General features: G+C 43.7%; 1 protein-coding gene across 1 annotated transcript in view; it reads left to right on the top strand.

The window, feature by feature from the left end:
* The first annotated feature begins 1,603 nt into the window (after positions 1 to 1,603).
* DDC (dopa decarboxylase) overlaps positions 1,604 to 25,546 on the top strand; it is a 37,444-nt gene continuing 13,501 nt past the window's right edge. The window contains exons 1-8 of the mRNA XM_066626943.1: positions 1,604 to 1,804; positions 3,883 to 3,996; positions 6,315 to 6,434; positions 9,709 to 9,843; positions 14,226 to 14,369; positions 19,317 to 19,383; positions 21,475 to 21,569; positions 25,075 to 25,142. Coding sequence (XP_066483040.1) covers positions 1,604 to 1,804; positions 3,883 to 3,996; positions 6,315 to 6,434; positions 9,709 to 9,843; positions 14,226 to 14,369; positions 19,317 to 19,383; positions 21,475 to 21,569; positions 25,075 to 25,142 — 944 coding nt within the window. The remainder of the gene's footprint in view (positions 1,805 to 3,882; positions 3,997 to 6,314; positions 6,435 to 9,708; positions 9,844 to 14,225; positions 14,370 to 19,316; positions 19,384 to 21,474; positions 21,570 to 25,074; positions 25,143 to 25,546) is intronic.

Raw genomic sequence — 25,546 nt, 5'->3', positions numbered from 1 at the left:
GCATAACTGCTGGATCCCAGCCCTGCCTCCCACGCCCTTCACCCAGGAACGCTTCCCTCCCACCTCCTCCCCACCTCCCAACTACCTCAGAGCCTTGTGTCAGCCCAGCCAGGCTAACACAAGCCTCAGTGCCTCCGTCAGCGCGGAGGTTTATTCCAGCCTCTGCAGGCCAGTACGCCTCTATGCGCCGACCTAGCTGACTCACAAGGGGCTTGCGCCAGCTCAAGTGAAGGGCTGGATTACACCCTAAACTGCACAGATTCTTCCTTGATTTCCTTCCTATTGTTAACTCCACTGCCTAATTGCTATGTGATGATATAGCCCCTGAAGTATTGCTTTACTCTTAAGACTCCTCATTTAAGCTTTTTGCAGTTAATAAGTTTTAGTTGTTAATTTTAGTTGAATAGTATAATGTCATTACTGTGTAACTTTCTCTTTCTTGATTCATTTAAATCTAACTTGAGAGCCCTTTTGCCATATGATCAAATGTATTTAAGTTGGTAAGCAAGTATTTTATAGACTATCCTCATTTGATATTATAAGTGGGATGCTTTGAATATTCAGTAAACTTTATTAATCTACATGCAGCGGGTCTGGTGACATCAGGTGACAACAAAATGGGAACACACTGAACACAGACTTAGAAGAAGGAAGCTTGCGGCCACTTTGGGGAGGCTTGAGGCCAGATTGAGTGATATGTTTCTTGACCACCCTAATCAGATGGGGAGAAGCGTGGGCATGTATTTCTTGCCCACTTGGCATATTTCCCACCATCACCTCATTGCATGAGGGAAGGAAGGCTGTTTGGATTAACTACCCCTCAATGAAACACAGCTTTAAGGTAGCATTTCAACTACATGTTGAGGGTTTGCTTAGATGATCCTTCCCTCACATGTTTAGACAATGGGAGGGGGGGGTCATTGGGCCAGCTTAACCCATCCAATTGAAGAGAACAGCTGCATACACACCTGGCACACAGTAGCCCTAGTTAACCCAAAGGATACAGGGAAGGGAGCCTTAGCTGCAGTAGCAGAGCCCCAGATTATTTGGGGGAGATGATATAGGAGGAAAGGAGAGGTTGAACCTGCAGGGGCAGAACTCAGAAAGAGAAAGAAGGGGTCAGGTGGGTGATATCTGGGTGGACAGAAAAGAGGACAGAAGGTGTGCTTGTGGGGGTAGGATTTGGAAGGTACAAAGGCCTGTGTGGGGTTAGAATGTGGAGAGGAAGTCAAAGGCTGCAATCCTATTCATACTTACCTGGGAGTAAGCTCTGCCTCCACTGACTAAAATAGGACTTCCTTCTGAATGGAATGCATAGGTTAGGGATCAAAGAGAGAAAGAAAATGAGGAACAAAATTGCACAAGCCGAAGGAGACCCATTGTGGAACAGGAGGCTTAAAAAACCCCTTTCCCTTCTGAAGCCTCATGATCCAACCTCCCTCACTGGATACAGCTTGTCCCTTTTCATCATGGCTGCACCGGTGGGGGTGGGGTGGGGAGATAGGATTGGGGTGTTAATGTATGTAGAAAATAGATCAATTTTCATTTGTATGTTTAAAAAATCTGCCTATTAATATCTTTTAGATTATTCTGAAGCCTTATTATGGATGTCTCCGAGTTTCGAAAAAGAGGAAAAGAAATGGTGGACTATGTTGCAGATTATCTAGAGAAGATTGAGACGAGGCAGGTCTATCCTGATGTGGAGCCAGGCTACCTGAGGCCCCTCATCCCAGACTCTGCTCCTGAGGAACCTGAGAGGTTTGAAGACATCCTCAAAGATGTGGAGAAGATCATTATGCCTGGGGTAATAATCTAAATAACAGAACTAGAGATGAACTCTGAAGAATATAAATTAATTTTTTTAAAATCACCCAGCAGTCATTTTGATCAGTAGTGACGTGTGCTTATGGGAATGACTGAATCCTCCTCTTCCATGTTGGTAGAAATTGCCGCAGCACACAATATCTTTCTTCAGAGCCGTTTGTCATTGTAGTTTTAGGTTCAAGAGCAGTTTGGTACCTTGGCTAGAGATTTGGGCTCATATGAGGAAGAACTAGGTTCGGATCATGATTTCAGAAACCTTCGTAGATTCCAGCATTGTAAACTTTTTTTCTGCATTGGAGTGAGCTGTTTGACAATGGGGATATGTCCTCATTTGTGAAGCCTGAGGCAATTCCCCCTTCTAAAAGGGGTCTGCCCAACTCAGATTGTTGAGGACATGCACAAAGAAATTCCCACTTCAAGTTAGAGGTACCTGGCGATTTGCTATTGGAAACACAATGCTGGACAGGGTCAGAACTTTGGGCTAGCCCAGCAAGGATGCTTTTAAGATCAGAAGGACATTTCTAAGGGCCAACTCCATATCCTGTACACGCCGGTGATAGACTCCTAAACTTTAGAAAAGCAGCTGTAGCAAAAGAGAATCAGCATGGAATGGACACTTAACCATTTCTGTTTCCTCCAAATCCCTCACAAACATGAACTTGAAATTGCATTGGAGGAAAAGCTGTGTGGGAGTGATCTGGAGAAAGAAACAGGGCAGAGAGGATTCAAATGTTCTTCCCACTGTTATTTCCTGTTTCAGGGTCCAACTGCCCATGGACTCGGTCAAAGGAAAGTGGCAATTTAATTTGATTGATCCCTGACCAGTGAGTCATTGCCTTAAGTATTATTGCAAAGCGTTTAGTTCTAGTGTTAATCACCTTCCCCATCAAGGATGTCAACATGAGTCACAAGGGCCTGGGGCTGGTGTCTCCATTTCTCTGTCTAGGGGACCTCGCCTGGGTCGCTTGGAACAATGGTCTTTTCCATTTAAACCTGTGCTGGAAACCATCTGAGACATTTGCATTACAGGCTTCAAATAGGAACAAACCAGGTGTGCAACAACCATGCCTTATCTGAGCTTTATCTCAGATTATTAGTGATAGCTCTTTTTCTTCTGCACACAGTGTCAGCTTTACTTTTATTTGTGTCCGTCCAGTCCCTCCACTTCAAAGAAATGATGTGGCTAAAATGTGTCATTTATTTCTTTTCTAGCAAAATGCTTAGTCATTAGGAATGGGGAGGGCAAGAGAAAGGGCCTCTATCTTGAAGAAACCCAGGAGGGTGCAATGCATCTCTGCCTGCCCTGCACAAAGACAGACTGTACCCTTTCCTTTCTTGTCTTGTTTTGCTTCGGGCTGAGCTGAATGTTCTCTGCTGAACCTTTTCAGCATGAAAGAGAGTCTTTCTGGAGTAGTGGGAGGGGGAGCTTCCTGCAAAGCTCACCCTTTTTGCACCAGTTTGTTGTTCTGATTGCAGCTTCAGGACTAATGTTTGCTCTGAAAAATAGCCTCCTTCCTTCTAGAAATATTAATGTCAGATATGAAGCTAGTTCTGTGTGAGGACAGCGCAGGCCATGCCAAGGATTTCGGCATTTCTCTGTTGCTTCAGAAGGCTGTCACCTGTTGTGTGAGTGTGGCACTGTCATATTTATTACTATTTATTATTTTTCACATTTTTATACCGCCCTTTCTCCAAAGAGCTCAGGGCTGTGTACACAGCTGCTCACCTCCTTTTGTCCTCACAACAACCCTGCGAGGTAGGTGAGTCTGAGAGAAAGTGACTGGCCCAAGGTCACCCAGGAAGCTTTGTGGCTAAGGGGGGATTTGAACCTGGATCTTCCAGGTCTAAGTCCACCTCCCAAACCACTACACCACACTGGCTCTCTGCAAAACATGTTCTGCTGAATGCCCAGTTAGTGTCAGCTTGGCCCCTTGTTTATTAAAGAGCAATAATATGCTCTCATAAATGTTAAGGCTCTCTCAGGTTTGATATTTTTTTGTCCTGCCTTGTCTGCTGTTTAATCCGCTAAGCACTTGCTTCTGTTTTTTCCCCCCACAGGTGACTCACTGGCATAGTCCTTACTTCTTTGCTTACTTCCCTACCGCCAGCTCATTCCCAGCTCTTCTAGCTGACTTGCTGTCTGGGGGCATAGGATGTATTGGCTTTTCTTGGGTAAGTTCCTTGTGAGCCTGCCACAGGAAGATTTCAGACCAGGAAGATCCCATGTTGGAATGTTCCATTTAATTCTGTAGATTCAAAGCAGGCTTGAGCCATTCTCAACCACACACTGACTGACCACTTTACAGAAGATCTTTTGCCACGTGTCCAAAGAAATGCATGTAAGGATTCAAATGTTACATAGATGTGGTTCTTCAGGCCGTTTTGGGAATTTACATGTGTTTGTGGAGAACAGAAGGAAACCCATTTCGCCCAGGTCTGTGCCTGGACTGTACCACTTCAAAGTGCAAACTAGAAAGACCTGCGAATGAAGCAGAAAAACTTCTGGTCACTTGTTTCTTTAACAGCTTGATCTGCAGAAATCCTAAAGTGAATCTTTTTATAGCTTGGAGAAAGGTTTGCAGATCAAGTTGTACCTCGAGTCACAGGAGCAGGGCCACTACAAACATTGATTCCAGTCATACAGTTAATCTGTTCAGTCTCAGGATGCTGCTGTGTAATACAGACAGATGTTCCTTTAATACTTCTTCATGTTCTTTGGGTCACAGACTCCTCTGAGAGTCTGATGAAACCTATGGACTCCCTTCCCGGAATGCATATAAACACATAGACACACAAACATTTTTGCACCTGGCTCACTGATGCCCTGAAGTCCACCCATGGGCCCCCAAAGGGACCATGGACCTAAGGTTAAGAACTCCTGCCTTGTATGTATTCCCTATCCTGCACCAATTATTCCAAATGTTTTATTATGAGAGCTCATTAGAGAAGTTAGTTGGTGATGGCATGCAGAATGCAATGCCACAACAGCAACATCTGCTGCATCCTATATTTTGTCCCAGAAAAGAGGCCAGTGAGGGGGTAAGAGAGGGCAGATTTATCTTATTCTCCCAGTTGTCACATGATCCCCTATGAGTCGCAAGTCTGCAAGTTATGCAAGTCCGTTGCTGGAATAATTCTGAGGAACCTGCTGGGGGCCATGGATGGCCCAGGATGGGGGTTTGGGAACTGGTGTCTGCCAGCTCCACCTTATCCTGTCCCTCCACCAGCAGAACCCAGTAACTGGTTTGTATCACTCTGCTGGTGATGTGTGGCTTTAAGATTGCTGCATTGGCAGCCAAGCAGCAGCCACTGATGAAGGGGCTGACGCAATGGCAGGACCCTCATTGTGCTGGCAAACCTGGTGCTATGCCAGGATTGGGCTGTAATTGTATATGCAGATTGATTGCTATTGCACAAATGCAGTTTTGCAGGGGAGGGGAGGATGGTGCAGTCAGTTCTAATGAGATGCTAAATATTTATAATTTATTGCCAGTAACAATTCCACAGAAATGTCTTCACAAATATGTAGTTCATTGTAGTTTATGTATTACATCTATCACTGTTTTCCCATGGATGTATTATGCTTTACCTTTTTGCTTTTTAAAAAGGGAAATAAATTAGATCTATATTTGTTACCTCTTTGTTGAGCCTATTAGAATGCGTCCTCCCTATTGACACTTGGAGATGCACCGCCTCACCAGCTGCTGCCAGCAAACCAGTGGGAAACTGGCCCATGTGACTCGTACAACGCCCATTCTGATGCTGCTCTATTAAGCACGGAGCAGGGGCATCCAAACTTTTTCGCAGGAGGGGACACATCATCTCTCTGAAGCTGTGTTTGAGGCTGGGGAAAAAAGAATTAATTTGCATTAAAGTTTGAATAAATTTACATAAATGAATATATTTAAGATGGAACTTATATGGATGAATAAAGTCCTCATGATAGGTCAAGGCCTATCAAAGACCTTGCGCAAAGCAAAGCAAGACTGGCCTTTCCTTTGCTGCCGCTTCACCGACATGATACAGCAAGGAGTGGAGGGAGTCCTTGCCCACACAAGAGATCAAACAGTCTGCCCTTGCACTGAGAGTACTCATGTTAGGCCAGTGCGGGCTCCAGCAAGTCTCTGGAGGACCAGAGGCTCATTGGAGACTGGGGGCTCCCCATGGGCCAGACTTGGCTTCCCCAAGGGCCACAAATGGCTCCAGGGCTAGGGTTTGGGTACCCCTGGTGTGGAGTAAGAGAATTGGCTGATTCACACATTGCCTGGCATTTTGACTCTTTACGCTGTGCAGTGCACGAGTGATTTTGGACTGCTTGCATCTGCCCCTGTCATTATAGTACTTCTAGGTGTATACAGTGATTGGTTCACTCTTTTTCTGTGGCAGGCTGACCCTCATTGTTCTTTTTCCTTATGTACAACACGTGAAAATACTTAAGGGGAGCCACAGCATGCTTTCAGTTCCTTTTTTCATGTGATCCTCCCTTCTAGGCTTCAAGTCCAGCTTGCACAGAACTAGAGACAGTCATGCTGGATTGGCTGGGGAAGATGATCAATTTGCCTCCACAGTTCTTGGCTGGAAAGGATGGAGAGGGAGGTGGAGTGATCCAGGTAAGCTGCAACTGGAGAATGAGCTAGGTGCAAGCTTGTGATCTCAGTGACCAATGTTCTGTTCAGACGGGATAGAAACTGATACGGATATTCAGAATTGGCAAAAGAAAACACCCACAACTTGTAGGTTATATAAAATGGATAAACTTGCACAAGACATACATGTACCATATTTTTAGCTCCATAAGATGCACCTGACCATAAGACGCATCTATTTTTTAGAGGAGGAAAACAGGGAAAAAAAAAATTCTGAACCAAATAGTGTAATAAAATATTTAATAAATTATAACAGAATAACATTTGAACCATTACCCCTTCTTAGGGTGAATGGGATCATACACTGGCATGAAGATCCCTCCCTTTATTAGGGTGAATGGGATCATAAACTGGCATGAAGATCCCTCCCTTTATTAGGGTGAATGGGATCATAAACTGGCATGAAGATCCCTCCCTTTATTAGGGTGAATGGGATCATAAACTGGCATGAAGATCCCTCCCTTTATTAGGGTGAATGGGATCATAAACTGGCATGAAGATCCCTCCCTTTATTAGGGTGAATGGGATCATAAACTGGCATGAAGATTCCCCCTTCATTAAGGTCCCCAACGTGCACTTTTTTTTGCAGTATTCGCTCCATAAGACGCACACACTTTTCCCCCCACCTTTTTGGGGGGAAAAAGTGCGTCTTATGGAGCGAAAAATACGGTATTTATCAAAAGGAACTTTCCTAAATAAAGGTAGATAAAGGTATCCTTCTTCTCCTTTTGCTGTACTATTAGCTCCTTGCCTTCAAAGCTCTTCCTGCCCTTATCCTTCCCTACCACTCAGCTCTGATATCCTGCTACACTCCTGCTCATATGTAACCTTTGCTCTTCCGGCTCTGCCACCCTTAAATGCCTTAAGGTCCCCTCATCCCTTGAATGACTCAGCCCTTGCTGTCCCGTGTGCTTGGAACAGCCTCCTGGAATACCCGTAGGAAGCGTCTTCACACAAATCCCTGTTCAAAACTCACCTTTTCTGTGATGCCTTCCCTCGTCCCACTTCCCTACCTTCTCCCACCTTCCCTACTATCACTAGGCTTAAGTACATGGTATAACTGAAACTATTGCATTTGCTTCCCCTGTCTGCTCTTGCCTTCGCTTCCCTCGGTTGCAGTATATCTCCCTGTGTCATTATTTATGTGTCACTATATTTAGATTGTAAGCCTTGTAGGCAGCAACTTCTCACTCTATGTAAACACCCTGTGTACACTGAAGATACCATATGGATCCATAAGATTACCGAGACCGCTGGCCAAACTTTCATCCCCTTCCACATAGCCAACACTAAGGGGGAGGTGCAAGCATCCCCCAACAAGTATCTCAGCCTCCCATTTCTGGACCCCTGTGTGATTTGAAGGAAAGTCACTTTTCATATTTTGAGTGTTGTTGTTTTTTAAATCATCAATCATCAATCAATAAACAGCATCTCTCCCTCTATTGTATGCACACAAGTATGGGTGCGTGCTTGTTCACATACCCCCCCCCCCCCACACACACAAAAGCAGTTCCCCTTGGGTTCAGTTTCATTTATGTTTAAGGTGAGAGCATGAATATGAAGTATACTATATGGGAAAAAGCTTGCCCTCCCTTAAGTACACTTTGCCACCACGCTTCTGGAATAACGCCAGTGGAACCTACACTCACTGTTGAAGGTTTGTGTCAGTCACTTGCTTTTACAAGTGGCATGAAAGTATTCCTTTGCTTCAACTTGCAACAGCATCAATTTTGTATCGATGCCAATGGACAATTGTCTGTTTAACAGCTGGCTGGAAATGTTGCCCTTTTATGTTATCAATTCTTGATGGCCTATAATTCTGCAAGACACTGATAATTACCTGGTTTAGGGACTTTAGGACGAGCGTCAGAGCTGTCCATGCTGCTGCAGGAGATGAGGCAATTTGTGGTGTTGGTCTCACACTTTACAATAACAGCAAAAACAAGAAAGGACATAATCAAGATGGGTTTTATATTAGACTGTCAGTCATTCTTTGATCTAAAACCAAATGAATATTGCAGTGCCATTTTGTGAAAATTGTTCCTGAATTATATTTGACAGTCTAAATCAATACAGAATGCCTTTTCATTCCCTCAAAGATGACTCTAGTAAAATTAAAAAATGAAATAATATTTCTGCCTGGGGCTCTGGTTGACACAAATAGCTGTTCTCACAAATATTCTTGCCACCTTTTCAGCCTGGCCACCATGATTGCTTGCTTGTACTGAAGAGTATCTTAGCCAGTTTAGGGCCCAATCCTATCCAACTTTCCAGCTCCGGTGCAACTGAAATGCAGCCCCAAGGTAAGGGAACAAATGTTCCTATACCTTGAGGAGACCTCTGTGACTGCCTCCCCACCACACGATGCAGTGCACACCCTATTGGCATGGCTACACTGGTCCTGGAAAATGGGATAGGATTGGGCCCTTACTTAGTATGTACAGTAGAGTGTATGACATAAAAAGTACTTCTTTCAGCAGAGCTTTCAATACATACAACTATGCAATTTTTATTTTTATTGCTTTACTCTATAGCAGCCATTTTCAACCACTGTGCTGTGGCACACTGGTGTGCCGCGAATGGTCCCCAGGTGTGCTGTGGGAATTTGGGAGAGGGTCATTTATCAATAGGACCTTTGGGGGATGTGAGCCCCCATTGACAGCACAGTGTGCCTTGTCAATTGTCAAAAAGCTGATGGTGTGCCTTGACCATTTTAGTGCCTTGCCAGTGTGCCGTGAGATGAAAAAGGTTGAAAATCACTGTTCTATAGTTTTACCAAGGCCTCAGCCAGCCATTATTAAGCATTTGAGTCCCACTGAGTTCAACAAGAGAGATTTAGGAAATGCCCATTGAAATCACTCAAACATCCTTAACTTTGGTTGAATTATACCCTTAATTTTAACAGTACTGCCCATATAGGATTTCCTATCTGACTCTTCCTCCTGAACTTAGCTAAGCGCACTTCTACACAAATGCATTTCTGGTGAGTGGCACTCTAGATAAGAGCACTGCTGCTCCAATCCTTTGCAACTCATACATTTGGAGTAGGGGGAATATTACTGTTTGGCAACAAGATCAGCACAGCAGAGGAAAGCAATGGTACTTCCTGCTGTGTTGTTTGTTTCTCAGTTTGGAGCAGCATGTTAGTAGTACCCTACACCTTTAACATGCTCTTCAGGGCGATGGGTGGGACATTGTCTAGCCCTATCCCACTGAGGCTGTCTTTTTTCTACCATAGGGCACTGCCAGTGAGGCAACCCTGGTGGCAATGCTTGCTGCTCGAACCAAAGCAATTCAGCGTGTCCAGTCCGAAAATAGAACATTGACTCAGGGAGACATCATTGGCCGACTGGTGGCTTATACCTCTGATCAGGTGAGTACTCCTACACTCTAGCTTTGAGAATCATGGACTAGCACATAAGGGAATGAGATATTTCAGTGTCACTCCACATGAGGTAGAGGTTTTCAGTGTCAAATCTAGTCAGTGAGTAACTTCAAAACTGGCCCAAAGTCTCCAAAACCATTTATGTAAACTGACCTTGTGCCAAAGTAATTCTCTTTCAGTGTGATTGGCATTTAGCAGCCATTGTTGTGTATCAATTCTCAACCATACCAGGATCAGGAAAAGCTTTGAACTTAAATGAAAGCAAATGTTGACTTTTTCCTTTTTACCCTTTTAACATTTTACAAAAATACTGATTCTATCAGAGGAAGTCAATGAGTGTAGCTTCTTCCAACAAAGATGACATTTGATTCTCTAAATGTCAGCGAAACAGCAGAATGTTTTTTTTTTTAATTTGACCTACACGTATTTTATTTTTAATAATCCCCCTGGTTTTGCAACATCTGATAATATGAGATTCCCAAATGTATTTTCAAAGAAAGAAAGAAAGAAAGAAAGAAAGAAAGAAAGAAAGAAAGAAAGGCCCTTATTTAAATGTTGCAATGAAAGTAAGCACCTGCATAAAAACAATGACCATTAATATAAGTTATGGGCCAATATAATGGTACTCTATGTACCAAGAGAACATGGTACTCTTTTCCTTTCAGCCTCATATGCAAAATAGAACACCTTGACCAGGTGTCATTGAGGAAATCCATTTGATCACATAGTAAAAAGTGCCCAATTCAATCATAATACTATTTAACTGCTTTGTATGAGTTGTATTAATTTGTTTTGCCATGATAAATGAAAGGTGACCAGACTCAAAGAAATCTGGTTTTTTTCTTCCTTTTTCACTAGATTTCTTTCCCAGTATTTATTCTGAATGCTTAGGCTCCAGGTATGTATGTGAAAAAGTCTAACTTCGTAGATGAAACGAGAGGCAGGAGTAAGAAAGGGCTCAAGTGATGGAGACAATAAAGATTCCTTTTTCTCTGTGGAGCCTTTGAAATTCCTGTCCCACTCTGTCCCAATCTGAAATGCTGTCCCAATCACAGAGCTCTGAATCCATTGTATTTTTAAGGACAGAGCTCCCTCCCATCTGCTCTTTAGCCTGCAGACGGCTGATCCTCAATGAGGAATGACAGCCCTCCACAGCTACAGAAGGTCAGGGGATTTTTGTGTCTGTATGGAGGATTCGCCTTGAGACATTTCTGACCTTTTGAAGCTCACAGTTTCTCCTGCATTGAGTTCATAACTGGGTGACTCAGTAATCCAAAAAGAAAGGTAGAAAATTGAACCTGAGAAGAAAAAACAGATTTAACAAGGAGACATATTGCTAGAGCAGAAAATGACAGAGTTGAGGTGTGATATTCTACCATTTCCCCCTTTCCCCCTCCAAAGGTGGTTGTTTTAGGACAACATCAGTAATGGTTGTATGGAATAGGTGCATATATGTGTGTCAGTCTATTGTGTAATAAAAAGACAAGCCTGCTGTATGTTTTTTGACTCTTACCCATCCTGGATGCTGAATGAAAGCATCAATAGACTTAGGCTAGGATGTCAGCACATGGATGACATCTAATTCAGTCTTCCATCTTTGTCCCTGTGGAAATTCTAAACAAGTATTTGGTGTTGGTTTTTGGATAGATGACGGTGAACAAACTGAAGCTTAATCCATGCCCTGCAGTAGGTGCTGTTGGGATCCATGTATCATTTATGACATGCTTCTACTCTGTGATTTTTGGTGATATTTCTTGCCTCATTGATGGTCAAATGCTGCTTCCTTAGGTCTTTCTTAATGTGTTTGAGCTATGTTTTCTTTAAGCAAAACTCAGCAGGCCTACAGCTTGAGTGATCAAAGTAGAAATTGTGTGTCTTCAGTTGTGCACCTACAATGCAAAGTTCTCATGTGATGTTTTGCTGAAAGACACAGAGACAGTGCTTGGTGAAGTTCCAGATGTAAATTAGATAGTACTTCTGGAGAGTTGGGTGTAAGTGCCAAAGGCAGCTCTTTGTCCGCACCTAAGAGCAAAAGTATCCTTTTGGTAGGATAGCTTGTGCCTTAAAATTACTAGTCCACAGGTTTTAACAAGACTGCCTGGCAGTGTGTCACTTGCATGTGGTACACCGATGACTTAAATGACACATGCAAACATTTGCAAACTGAAGTCTTCCCTGCTGTGATCAGTAAGCAGTTCTTTGCTCCAGACACGCAACTGTTTGGCTCTGCCTTAAGAAATCCCTGGTACGCTGTACATGATAGCAACTGAAGGGAGATTTTCATAGTTGAATGGGGTTGCACTCCCCTTACGAGAACAGGTGCACAGCTTTGGGAGTTCTCCTGAACTCTCAGCACTCTCTGGAGAACCAGGCGGCAGCAGTTGCTAGAAGTGCGTTCACCCAGGTTAGGCTAATGTGCCAACTGAGACCATACTTGAGCTGTTTGGACCTGGTATGGTGACCCATGCTTTAGCAGACTGGACAACTGCAACATGCTCTGCCTGTAGCTGCCCTCTAAACAGTTCAGAAACTGCAATTAGAGCAGAATGGGGCAGCTCAAGTGGTTACAGGGGCTAGACGATATGACTCAGCTAGACCACGGCTTCAGCAGCTACACTGGCTGCCCATTCGCTTCTGGTCCCAATTCAAGGTACTAGTTCTAACCTTTAAAGCCTTTTGTGCCTCTGAAATTTGGCTGTGACTTGACTACTTCCCTGGACTAATTTGTATCCCATTGGCCCAATGATATTTGCTCTGTTTTGGTTTACGCTTCACTATGTAATGTTAAAATTAATATTTAATGATTGTTTGATTTTCTTTTTATCTGTTGTGATACTTTGTACTTTATTATAAAGCTTTTAAGCTGCCTTCAGTATTTGCTTTGACATGGTAAAAGTAGAATATAAATTTCTCAAATAAAAAAATAATAATCTATAGTAGTGGCTCTCACACTTTGAGCACCGGAACCCACTTTTTAGAATGATAATCTGTCGGAACCCACTGGAAGTGATGTCATGACCAGAAGTGACATCATCAAGCAGGGAAATTTTTAACAATCCTAGCCTGTAATCCTACCCACACTGACCCAGGAGTAAAAAGCATCTTCATAGTAGCCTGTTCTGTCACATTTCCTCAAATGCAGTCACATACCATGGTAGCATCAAGTCTAATATATTAAAAATAAAATATTGAAATGAATGAAAACCCATCTGAAATTGGCTCGCGACCCACCTGGTGGGTCCCGGCCCACAGTTTGAGAAACATTGATCTAGAGAAGACAGAGGTTCTATTGGTTGTGGGTTCTAGAAATAAGCACTCAGTGGCTAGCTTGTTTTGATAAGGTTTCACTCTCCCCTGAAAATTTTGTTCATGGATTATGGATGGGTACTTCAGAATCCAGCCTTAATCCTGGATGGCCAGGTGGCAGCAGTGGCCATGAGCTTTTGCCAGTGTGGGTGGGTATGCTGCACCCACACTGGCTGCACTCTTCCTTTGAGAAGCAAGATCTGGCCATGGTCATTTATGCCCTAATCACATCCAGGTTAGATTATAGCTCTCTTTGAAGAAAATTTGGAAGCTTCAGTTGGTCCAGAATGCTGTAACTGAAGCTGCCAAATTGGAACATATAACTGGACCTGGTATCAGGAGTTGACCAACTCATGCAGTTTCCAGGGGCACAGAATCATCAGATGTCCCACTGTTGAGTTCTGAGGCCCTATTCATGTGGTTGCAACAGCATGAAGCTCTTGATTGGGCATCGCTCTGTAGCTTCTTTCTCTTGGCCATTTTATCTGCCAATGGGAGTCTTTCTCAGGGGCCTGTGTCTTTATGGGATTCTTCTGGAAACCTTTCTCATTTGCAGATAAGTTGCAGAGAAGAAGCAACAATGGAGTGACTCTCTCATTTCCTGACTGCTCCATCAGTGCCTTTTCCTCCTCAGCTCATCCTCAAATCACAGCCCCCCTTTGTGGATGGGAGGAGATAGTGACTGAACAACTATCGCAGTCAAGAGAACTGCTCTAACATCGTCTTATATAGACACCTTCCCCATCAACAAATATGCTATCTCCAGAGGTCCCTTCATCATCACAGGGAGAAGGCTCCCATTCATGGATGCAGAAGATGCATGAGAGTTGAGGTTGCTGCTTTTCCCCCAGGAAAACTACCACTCCCTCCTTTGCCAAGATAAGCCAAGATTCATTCACGAAGGATGGGGTGATGATGAACATGCACTACACAACCAGGCCATGTGTGACATCTTGCATTTCAATGAATAGCCAAGCTTTTGTTACATTCTGGGTCTTGGGTGATAGGGAAAAAGTTCCTGCCTAAAAGTGATTTTAGATAAAAATCTTCCTGTCTCATTGCAGGCTCATTGCTCAGTAGAAAAAGATGGACTGATTGCTGGAGTGAAGATTAAACACGTTCCCACAGATGAGAAATTTGCTGTGCGTGGCTCAGCTCTCAGGAAAGTCCTAGATGAGGATAAAGCTGCTGGTCTCATCCCATTCTTTGTAAGTTCAGGCTGTTATAGTTTTCATTAATGATTCTAATATCGCTAAACAAGCCTATAACTAGGACCGTCAAGATTTCCCTGCTCTGTACCTGCAGTATAATTTGTAGCAATACTGTTTATATGCAGTGGAAAGCTTTATCTGAAAATTCCTGCAAATGAAGCTGGTATTAAAGGTACAAAGTTGTATGCAATTTGAAAAGTTGACAATACTACCTACATGCAATCTGAACCGCGTGATTCATTTTGGATTGGTCTGTGTCGATTATATGTGGAAAGACGCTTTTTCTCAAGGAAGTACAACAGGGCAATTCACTGAACAATGTATTTGCTTGGCCACGCATTCCCCACAAGTACACAATGTTATTCAGAGGGAAAGGCGGGATACAAAAATACTTAAATAAATATTTTCCCTCACCAATATTTGTTACCTTTTTATTCTTCCAAATGTTAAAAAAAAAAACCCTTGAGAAATCAAAGGATCTGTTATGAGATTCATGGCAAAGTTTAACTACATGGTTTGCATGTGGGGCTGGCTTGCAGGTTGGTCAGGTAATGTACTGACCCACGTTCATCAAATGGTCCAGTTGATGTGGTTGACCCCTGATCCCTCAGTACCAGTAGCACTGGTAGTGTCCAATATGCCATCAAGAAACAGGCAGGGCCCAGTGAGATATGGGACCCAGAGCAGGATTTTACCCCATGGCTTCCAGTAACCTTGCACTGACGACTGATGCATGGCTGAAGGAAACATGCAATATGACACTTTTACCTTCAACTTTGCCCTGCCTCTCCTCCACTTCATTGGCTGGTGCTTGCAGTGGATGGGGAAGTTCTGAAAGTGGTGATGTCATATTATGCATTTCTTTTACCAAACAGTACCAAGGAAAGGGGTGTGTGTGTGTGTGTGTGGGGAGGGTGCAGGTTGATAGCAGCCGCACACCCTCTGTCATGTGTGCAATTAGGCCATAAGGCAGTGATTCCCAAACTTATTGAGATCAAAGTGCTCCTGCAGACTTTTTCTCTCAGCTCAGTTAGGGGCTGCCATCTTGGATCCCATGAAATCTCACAAGTTTTAGGTGCTGCCATCTTGGATCTCACAAGATGTTGTGAGGTCCAAGATGGTGGCACCTAAGAGAACACATAGAAAGGGCCACAGGGACATCCCACAGTGCCCCTGTGACTGTGCTGTGATGCCCTAAGACAGGGGTCTCCAAACTTTTTGGCCAGAGGGCCACATCAAATATCTGGCGTGGTGTGGAGGGCCGGAAAAAAATTTAAATATAAAATTTAAATAAATAAATTAGAGATGGAACTTAGATGAATGAATAAATTATTATTATTATTATTAACAGTATTTATATACCGCTTTTCAACTAAAAGTTCACAAAGCGGTTTACAGAGAAAAATCAAATAACTAAATGGCTCCCTGTCGCAAAAGGGCTCACAATCTAAAAAGATGCAAATGAATACCAGCAGACAGCCACTAGAACAGACATTGCTGGGGTGAGGTGGTTATAAAACCTCAGTTTTATAACTGAGAGTGCTTCAGTTATAAAACATTTGAGAAGTACTATGTTAAGCATTTCTAAGTTCACATAGTGTTTCCAACCCCAGAACATTTCCACATCCATAGCCTTGCCTCATTCACTCAGCCTCTCCAGCCCTCAGAACACCCTCCAGATGCAATCAGAAGACAGATCTGGTAATGTTCAGTGTAGTGGGCCAGAGGCTTTCAGAGGACAAGACGCTGGCTGCAGGCTGGATAGAGGCTCACTGCGGGCTGCATTTGGCCCCCAAGCCGGGGTTTGGAGACCCCTGCCCTAAGATGTTGTGACACGCACTTTGGGAAAACTTGCCCTAAGACTTCTTTGCTTTACCTTTTTACTCCCTTTCCTTTTTTGTCCATGCCTTGCTTTGTTTTCCAATGTCAATTTAATGGATGGATTAGCATCAACTGGAGTTAGCACAGTTCGGTAATCTGTACCAGGTCATTTTGTCTACAGAAGTGCATCTGCTGAGAGTTAGGTAGAGTGTATTAGCCTTATTGCTGGTCTCTTGTATGGAAATGGGTACTGCAGTATGCTGATTAGAAAATGCCTTGTTCTCTCTCTTCCCTTTATTAAGCCCCTTAATTCGTGGTCCCTAAAATATCAAACACTATTTGAACATTTTGGGCCATCCAAAAGGGAACTGGGCAGCTTTATTGCCTTCTTGTGTTAACTGATTTTGTTTTGCTGACTTCCCCATCCCCTTTCAGAGCCGTCAGCTTTGTCTTCATGCGAATGGCAATGTCGGCTCCGGCCTTCAGGCACTTTTGCGACAGAAACTTTTTCTGTCTTTAAGGTGCTGCAGGTCTCTCTTTGTTATCAAGCTACTTGTATTTTTCTGTTTTGCGGTGTTTAATGATAGATGCTTTATGTGCACTTAGGTCCTTGCCATGACAACATTTCTGGTGATAGGCTTTGATATCCATGCAGGCCAGGGCTTGTGTTCTGGAAAGCAATAGTGTAGCCAGATTTTTTTTTGGGGGGGGGGGGAGTGCAGTAAGTACTGCAAGTGCCACAGTGTGCTGTGTAAGCAGCCCCTCCCACTTGCTGCCAGAGCTATTCCATGTGCTGCCCAGAATGGTTCTGACAGTGAGTGGGGGGGGGTGCTTACACAGCCTGTTGTGGCACTTGCAGTACATACTGTGCCACTGCCCCCTCTAGCTACGCTATTGCTGGCAAATTCTAGCATGACCTGACAGATACAAACATTGGACAGCTTTGCATCCGAGCATGAGGTCAGCAGTGCTATATTTAAATGCTGCCGTCTGAGGAGGATCAAGCCAGGGGGGCTTCTCTAAGCTGCCAGCTCCATTTGTAAGAGGCTGCCTGTCCCTGCTTCAAATGTGATTACACTGCTGTAATAGGGGTTACAAATTGGGTTAGAGTTATTGGCTGGTTCTGACACAGCATAAGAAGACAATCCTTCCCCCTCGCCTAGGACAACAGATGCTGTTAGCTTAAGTGGCTTTTGGGAATAGATACGTGGAGATTTGAGGTCACTGAAACACCTCCAGGAAAGACATCCAAAATGATAAAGAACTTTGCCATGTATAAATGCTAATTACATGTACTGTGTAATGGCAAAGCTTGAATCGATTATTGAGAGCCTATGTATAGCTGCATTTAGCAGAACTATTAACTGTTAAACAACGGTCATCAATCTGTTGTACCTTTAATTTGGATAGTACTGTCACAGCTGAAACTGGTGCTGGCCTATGTGGCTAGATTTGTCCTGATACCAGCTAATATACTGAGTCATGATATGGTTGCTCTGAAAGGGCAAAGTTATGATTCTGTTTGCATCCTTAATGAAGGTAGATCTTACCTATAATGCTTGCTTGTAGAATATACTGTATTGTTTTTTATCTGTTACCTAACACCATGCAGAGTCTCAAATGAGGAAGCATCAGCCATAATGGTGGTCGCTCACATTGATATTTAAAATGTCTCTCGCTTATGTACTCTTTGTGTAAATATACTATTCAGCCAATACAAGAGCCAGACTGGATGAGACCATGGAGATGTCTGAAATGCATCTCTGTTACCCTCAACTTTTACAAGTATTACCTCTCCACCCACCTGTTCCGCTACTCGTCCCACCAGAAGAACCTTTGTACATGTATTGCCTTCCAGTAGAGTAGCTGGCAGGAGGTCACAGCACTAAGTTTTTGCAGGCCCCTGAATGTGCTATGTAAGTGGCCCCTCCCCTTTCCCTTCAGAGCCTTTAGGGTGGTAAGAGCAAAATAGAGGCGCCTCCTCCATTTTGCTCTCACCGTCCAGAATGGCTCCGAAAGGGAAGAGGAGGGGGTGCTTGCACAGCCCATTCAGGTACCTACAAAAACTGTGAGTTCCCATCTAGCTATGCTACGGTCCCCTTCTGTTTTGAGAAATTAGCGGCTTTTGAGAGGGTAGTTGTTTTCATCAGGAGAATGGCATTGAGGAAAGGGTTAACTCTCTTTCCCTGAGCTGCAGTCCCATACTGGATCTGGGCCTCCGCACAGCTGCTCTTTGTAAAAGTTTAAAAATGATGGAGATACATTCTTGCATCTCTATCATCCAGTCTAGTTTGTCCCTAAGAGGGCATGTATAACTATAAAATGTTAATCAGTATGAAACCCATTTAATTGTCATGTCCCTCCTGTTGTGGTCCTTTTGCGAGGAGACTGTATCTCTGATTCTCAACAAACAATATTTTTCAGAAACTTGTAGGGTGATATGGTATAGCCATTGTTATCCTAACTTCTGTTGTCCCCTTGCCACCTCCGATCATACAGGTTATGTTGGTTGTGAAGAACTATAAAACCTGGAAAGTTTGAAGTAGAAAATATGAGCCTGCATATCTTCAGCTCTCTTAAAGGGAAAAAAACCCTGTACTTTCAGAAGAGTAATTTGCCAGAAGCTGGGAGTCTGAGTGGATAATTCTGCAACTGCCCCTATGCCAATGTTGCATATGTGCAACAGGGACCAAATGTGTACACCTGTGGGCCGGACAAAAATGGGTTAAGCATGTGCTTTTTTCCAAAGCAACCATGGAATATGTAGTCTATCTGTTTTACGTACTTGATAGATCATCTGTACATTGGACCACAGATCTCTGTCCAATGAGTTCCAATCACTCTTGTTTTTCACAAAACTGACCTATGTTCGTTGTAATCAATCATACCTAAGATGGAGTCAATCTGGACTGATTTTAACTGATGTTAAGGAGTCTCCTTCTTTCTCAATAAAATAAATATAAAACAACGCATCAGAATTTGTTTTGGGAACTAGCTGCATGAAGGTGACTCACCTGAGCCAATTTTGTGCTGTCCAGGGATCTGCTGAAAGCAATCTTTTGTGGCTTGTTGAATTTCATTCACTTAGATTTTCTGTTTAAATGGCTTCTTTTGATTCGGCAGTTTTGTGCAACACTTGGAACTACGACATGCTGCTCGTTTGACAAACTGCAAGAGCTGGGGCCTATCTGTAAGTCAGCAATTGTTGGTATTATCACGCCGTTGTTTTATTTTGCAGACATGTTTTCATGCCTGCCATAAATAAGCTGCCATTTCATTGTCAAGGCATTTGCACGGTCACATCATTAACAGTGTAACCTTTTGCATGCTTTACTTGGAAGTAAGACCTACTGAGCTCAGTGGAACTCAGGATTGTACCCTCAGTCACTTCAATGGTGCATGACACATGAGAGAACTTAGCAGTGGAAAGGTGTAGTGTGCTTTTAGCATTTAATTAAAAGCAGAAACACCTTTGTGACATTTCTGGGGAGGCTGTTGAATCTTTCAGAACCCATTTCATTTGTACCAACTGATTTGGGGCCCAATCTGATTTGGAGTTTGGGCAGGAGGTCTGGTCTAGAGGGTAGAGCCTCCGTCTGCCTGAAGATAACATCCACACGGTCATCAGTTCGAGGTCACCAGCACCGTGCGACCTTGGAGCAGCTGACAAGCTGAAGCTGAGCAATTCCATCTGCTCTGAGCGTGGGAGGATGGAGGCCAGAATGTGAAGCCAGATCGGAATGAAACACCTTGAATGTAGTGGTTCTTGAAAGAAAGAACCTTCTTTCAATTGTAAAAATCCCTATTTAATAAGGGATTTAAATAAGCCTGCCTATGTAAACCGCCTTGAATAAAGTCTTGAATAAAGACCAAGAAAGGCGGTATATAAATACCTGTTGTTATTATTATTATTATTATTATTAATAATCCTATCCAACTTCCCAGTGCCAATGCAGCACAATGCAACCTCGGTGTTCCCTTACCTTGAGGAGGCTTCCGTGACTGTTCCCTATCCTCGCAGGATGCAGAGCATGCCAGTAGCAGACCTAGTGCTTTGTGAATGTCCCAGACACTGAGTCCGTGCACCTCTAGGACTGCACGGAAAGCCTCACTGAGGTTCCCAATGCAGTGGGAAATTATACCTCCAGTTTTCTGGAAGTATAGTTTAAGACTGCGGGGAAACCTCAGAACGCTTCCCAGGTGGGTCCTGGAGTCGCATCTTGTAGGGGGGTGACATCGTGGACCTTTGCCCCGGGCGCAGGGCTGGGTAAGTTCGCCACTGGAGCATGCCCCATTGGCATGGCTGCATCATCACTGGAATGTTGAATAGGATTGAGCCCTTAATGATACAGTTTTTGACAGTAGAGGATTCCCATCATTGCAGATTGGTCAGCTTTGTCAGGCATACTTCCTGATTAGGGGTGCTGGTGGCAGGGACCTATTGAACATTGCCTGAGATATGAAAGGCAGTGAATCACACAATACCTCCACAGGTTTGTGAATTATTAGTTTGCTTATGCTTTAGAACAGGGGTGTCCAAAGTTTTTGGCAGGAGGGCCACATCGTCTCTCTGACGCTGTGACAGGGGCCGGGGGGGGGAAATAATAAATTTATATTTAAAATTTGAATAAATTTACATAAGTTTACATAAATGAATATATTAAAGATGAACTTATATGAATGAATGAAGGTCTTGCAATAGCTCAAGGCCTATAAAAGGCCTTGCACAAAGCAAGGCTGGCCTTTCCTTTGCTGCCACTACTGCATCACAGATGTGAAACAACAAGCAGTGGAGGGAGCCCTCATCCTACAGCTCACGTGAGAGGTCAAACAGTCAACCTCACACTGAGAGCAGTTGCATCGGGTCAGTGCGGGCTCCAACAAATCTCCAGAGGGTCAGAGGCTCATTGGAGAGGGGGCTCCCTGAGGGCCACACTGAGAGACCTCAAGGGCCACAAGTGGCCCCAGGGCCAGGGTTTGGGTACCCCTGCTTTAGAATATGTGAAAAAGCAAGTCCTAAGCCTGCATATCCTGTTGTTAAGTAGTTTTGAATGGGGACTTGTGAGTTTGTTGCACAAAGCCTCAAAATTGGCTTTTTGTAGCTTTTGACCAACACTCCATTGCTTCAGGACATATAAGATGTATTGCATTATGATAAGCAATGCAAAGTATGTGTGTATGGTTGTTTTTTTAGGGCTGTGACCCTCCATCATATCTGTGATAATTCATTTGGTGAATGATAAAAACTGTTCTTGTTTATGGGGTTTCTTTCTCTTTCTAGGTAATAAGGAGAATATTTGGATGCACGTTGATGCTGCCTATGCTGGGAGTTCATTTGTCTGCCCTGAATTCCGCTACCTTCTCAGTGGAATCGAAGTAAGCCAAAGTCCTGCACGTGCGAAATGCGATCCATGTAGAACGTTTAACAGCTGACCCCTGATGTTATAACCTTTATATGTACTGTACTTTAATATATTCTTTCCTTATTCTCTCTCCTGTCCATGATGGAGCAGTAAAATTACACCTTGCCTGCACAGATGCACCTGTCCAACCAGACACTGATAAACTGCTGTAACATGTGCATAAAATCCAATGCGTGGAAGCCTAAACAGCACAATTAATATTCCAGAAAAAAGCCCATAATCAGTTGCACGATTTTTGATCTAACTGCATTTGATTTTCTATGAATATACCTTATTACAGAATTACACGTATGCATGGATATCAGGTGCACTGGGGGGAGGTGCTCTTTTGACAAACTCTGTAAGGGCCATTTTTCTGTCTCAAGACACTGCTGCACTGTGAAAACAGGAGTTGTTCCTTATCAAGAGGCTGCTGCACTGGGGAGATGGGAATACATTTATGGACTTAGGAAGCTGAGCCCTGGACAGATGGGAAACAAAAGCAGGCAAACAACGATAAACCATGTTTTACCTATTGTACATCTGGAAGCTCAAACAATGGTGTAGATTCTACATTATGGTTAGCACAAACCATTTTTAGGTGTATTTCTTTTCAGTGACACATAAATGGTCTGACCTGGGGCAGTGGCTGGATTAGCGACTGGGGAGAACTTGTGAGCTGTGAGCCTGTTGGACTCTGTCGCCCAGACTTACTTTGCTCTTTTGCTGGCTCTATCTACTGCCACACCCTGTCTAGCAACACACAGCAAAAGACAGATTGGCTAAAGACAAGAGCCCACTTCAGGCATTCAAATGAATGCAGGGGGCTGGAGTGGGAGTGCACTAATAGGCTAGCCATGCTCCGAAGCCCTGAAGCACTCTGGGGCCATTGTTCTCGACTCCCCTTGCATTTGAGAGCAAAGAGAAGTGCTGAATAAGTGGGGAATTCTCCCTACATTCTGTGCTTGCACCTGCAGAGATGTGCAAAATGCAGAAAGAGTATTGGCATGGCCACAGTGCGCATTGGCATAAAGCAGGGGTGCTCACACTTTTTTGGCTTGAGAGCTGCTTTGAAACCCAGCAAGGCCTGGAGATCTACCAGAGTTTTTTTTACAATGTTCGCGCCATCATAACATATAACATTTATGTGTACAATGTATGTTGGTGTACCTTGAGCCCCACTGGGTCTCACAGGACTTACTCCTGAGTAGACATGCCTAGGATTAGGCTGTGAGGCTGCAATCCTAGCCACACTTACCTGGGAGTAAGCCCCATTGAGTACAATGGGCCTTACTCCCGGCGTTTCCTCCCAGAGGCACCTGAAGGGGAGGGGGGGTCGGCACTCCGCGATCTACTCATTTTGCCTCGCGATCTACCGGTAGATCACGATCCACCTATTGAGCACCCTTGGCATAAAGCATATGACTACTTAGCACGCTCTTGTTCCCCCTCTATCTGGGTTCAGGCTGAGCACTTGAACAGAATAGATCAATGGTCCCCAAACTTCTACAGGGGAGTTGGGAACCTGGTAAGTGCTTGCGGGGGCCAGTGATGCTGCTGCAGTGATCGTGCACCACCAGTACCAAGGGGCTATTGAACCTACTTGGGGGGTTGTGCTGGCCTCTGGAAGGGTGTGGAGAGGCTCGCAGCCCCTTCTGCGGGCTAGCTCTGATTGGTGATCAGAGCTATTTGGAGCAGTGGGGAGGTTTGCAGAGAGAGCTGCGAACCTCCCACATCTTGCCAGAGGTCAGCGCAACCCCCCAGGAAAGTAAATAAGCCCCTTGCTCCTGCCAGCAGCACAACTGCTGTGGTGCAATTGGGGCACTCATTCCTGGGCTACTCCAGGGGGAATGGCCTTCTTCCAGTTCCCCAGTGGGTTGCGACCCACCGGTTTGGGAACCACTGGGATAGACCAAAGACTCCAGTGTTCTTTCTATTAATGCATTAATTCTGGAATGTCTGCTCTGAACCACTCTCTGATCAGAAATAGCCCAAAACAGTGATGAAGAGATGGGAGAGGCTGACTTTTCTCCTTGAATTTCAATGTAGACAATATTCTGATGTTGTGTATGTGGACTATGAAGTTTTAGTGACTACCTCCTTTGACTGCATGTCTTTTCAAAAATCCAAATGGAGAAGTAGGTGCTTTTCCTCTTTCAGGATACCTAACCAGAGAGTGGTATTCTATCAGGTCTACAATGTGTAATAGTTGACTTTTTTCTTTTCAATAAAGCTTTGCATGTGCTTGCTTAGATAAGGGCAGCACAATTTCCTGACTCTTCCTACAGGCTGCCAGATAAACCCCTCCCATGTCGATAGAGGGGGGAAAAAATTACTGTTTGATGGAAGCTGACGCTTGGAGAGCACCAGTGGGTAGGGGGCTAATAAAGGAAGAAGATGGGATAAAGCCCTGACCAATAAAGTATCCCTTATTTTCATTTTTATCAGCAAACAAAGCTTGCTGTAATTTCCTGTGTAGGTTTATTGGTTCCTGACAGCAATGAATCAGCACCCGCAGTGTGGCAGCATCTTTCAGACAGTGTAGCAACCATTCAAAAGACCTGAATAGATTTCCTACCTCTAGCCATATGGACTTCCCCTCTCATAGGGTAAGGTCTTGGTTATTCACAAAAGATCAGTGTAGCCTAATGGGGAAACTGACGTAGTTGGACTGGATTACAGTAACATGTAGAAATGCTGGTGGTTCAGTTGAGCTCTGTACCTTTTATTTATCCTTCAGATACTTTCAGAAATCACAAAATTAATCCAAGGCAACTGACAATTTAACAAAATGGGAACTACTTCAGATTTCTTTCTGTGATGACTGAAAAGAATTGTGTATTGCAAAACACCCCAGAGCTCTTGTCGGCTTGCTGCCCAGGGCAAAGGAACAGTCTGTTGTGTGTTTTATTAAGGAGCAAGATGTTTTATCACCAGGGTCAAGATCCAAAGATCTAGGCTTTCTCTTAATAGTAGGTGCTATAAGGTATTGCAGATGACATTTGCAAATCTCATATGCTTCGAAATGATCTTGCCCTGCAATATTGGGGGTGGGGGTGGTGCTGTCCAGAATACTCAAGCTCAAATACTCTTGGGTGCCTGGCATTACCTGAAAAGAGCTTCTGGATTTTAAACTGTTCAGCATTTTGCAAAGGTGATGCTTAGTAATCCTTCTTATCAGCTTTTTGGGGGGGGATTATGTAGCTCAGCAGCATCTTTAATAAAGGCTCCCAAGTATGAAAAAGACTCCATCCTCTAATCTACAGAGACACGTTCTAAAATTAATAAAGGAGATTTCTCCTTCAAATCCTTTTCTGTGAACATTGTTAGATTTCACCAGCAGTCTCTGAATAGTCTAATATTTGCCACATTTCTTCAAAACACCTCCATGTGCACAAATACCCTATCAGTGTCCTTATCCTGTAATTGTTGATCTAGTTGTTTTACTTGTTTCTCTAAGTGTTTTTTAAACCTTTCAGTCTGCAGATTCATTTAACTTCAACCCCCACAAATGGCTCTTGGTGAATTTTGATTGCTCTGCTATGTGGTAAGTAAGAGATGCAAAGAACTGAGAGATAAGCAGTATCACTGTACAGTGTTGTCTTAACAGCATTTTTGCATTCTTTTGAAGCAACAAGGGGTTAGAGTTCAGTGATCTTATATACGATCTACCATGTTACCTATGGAAGTAAATTTGAAAGAAAAACTAGCAGTAATTAAATGTCTCTCCTAACTGTGGATACAAACTAGATGGGAAAACCATCTTCAACAGTAAAAACCTATGCATATTTACTCAGTAATATATCCCATTCTGTTCAATCAGGCTTACTCCCTGGAAAGTGTCATAGGGTTGCAGTTTATTCTTACTCAAATTTGGCAGAGAGGAAGGAGCTAGTATATTTATGAGACTGAGGCATAGTCCTTCAGTCATGGCCCCACAAAATAACTAAG

The sequence above is a fragment of the Tiliqua scincoides genome, chromosome 5 (genome assembly GCF_035046505.1).
Source record: "Tiliqua scincoides isolate rTilSci1 chromosome 5, rTilSci1.hap2, whole genome shotgun sequence".
Classification (NCBI taxonomy): domain Eukaryota; kingdom Metazoa; phylum Chordata; class Lepidosauria; order Squamata; family Scincidae; genus Tiliqua; species Tiliqua scincoides.
The sequence above is the reverse complement of the archived record's forward strand: the minus strand, read 5'-3'. Positions and strand labels throughout refer to the sequence as shown.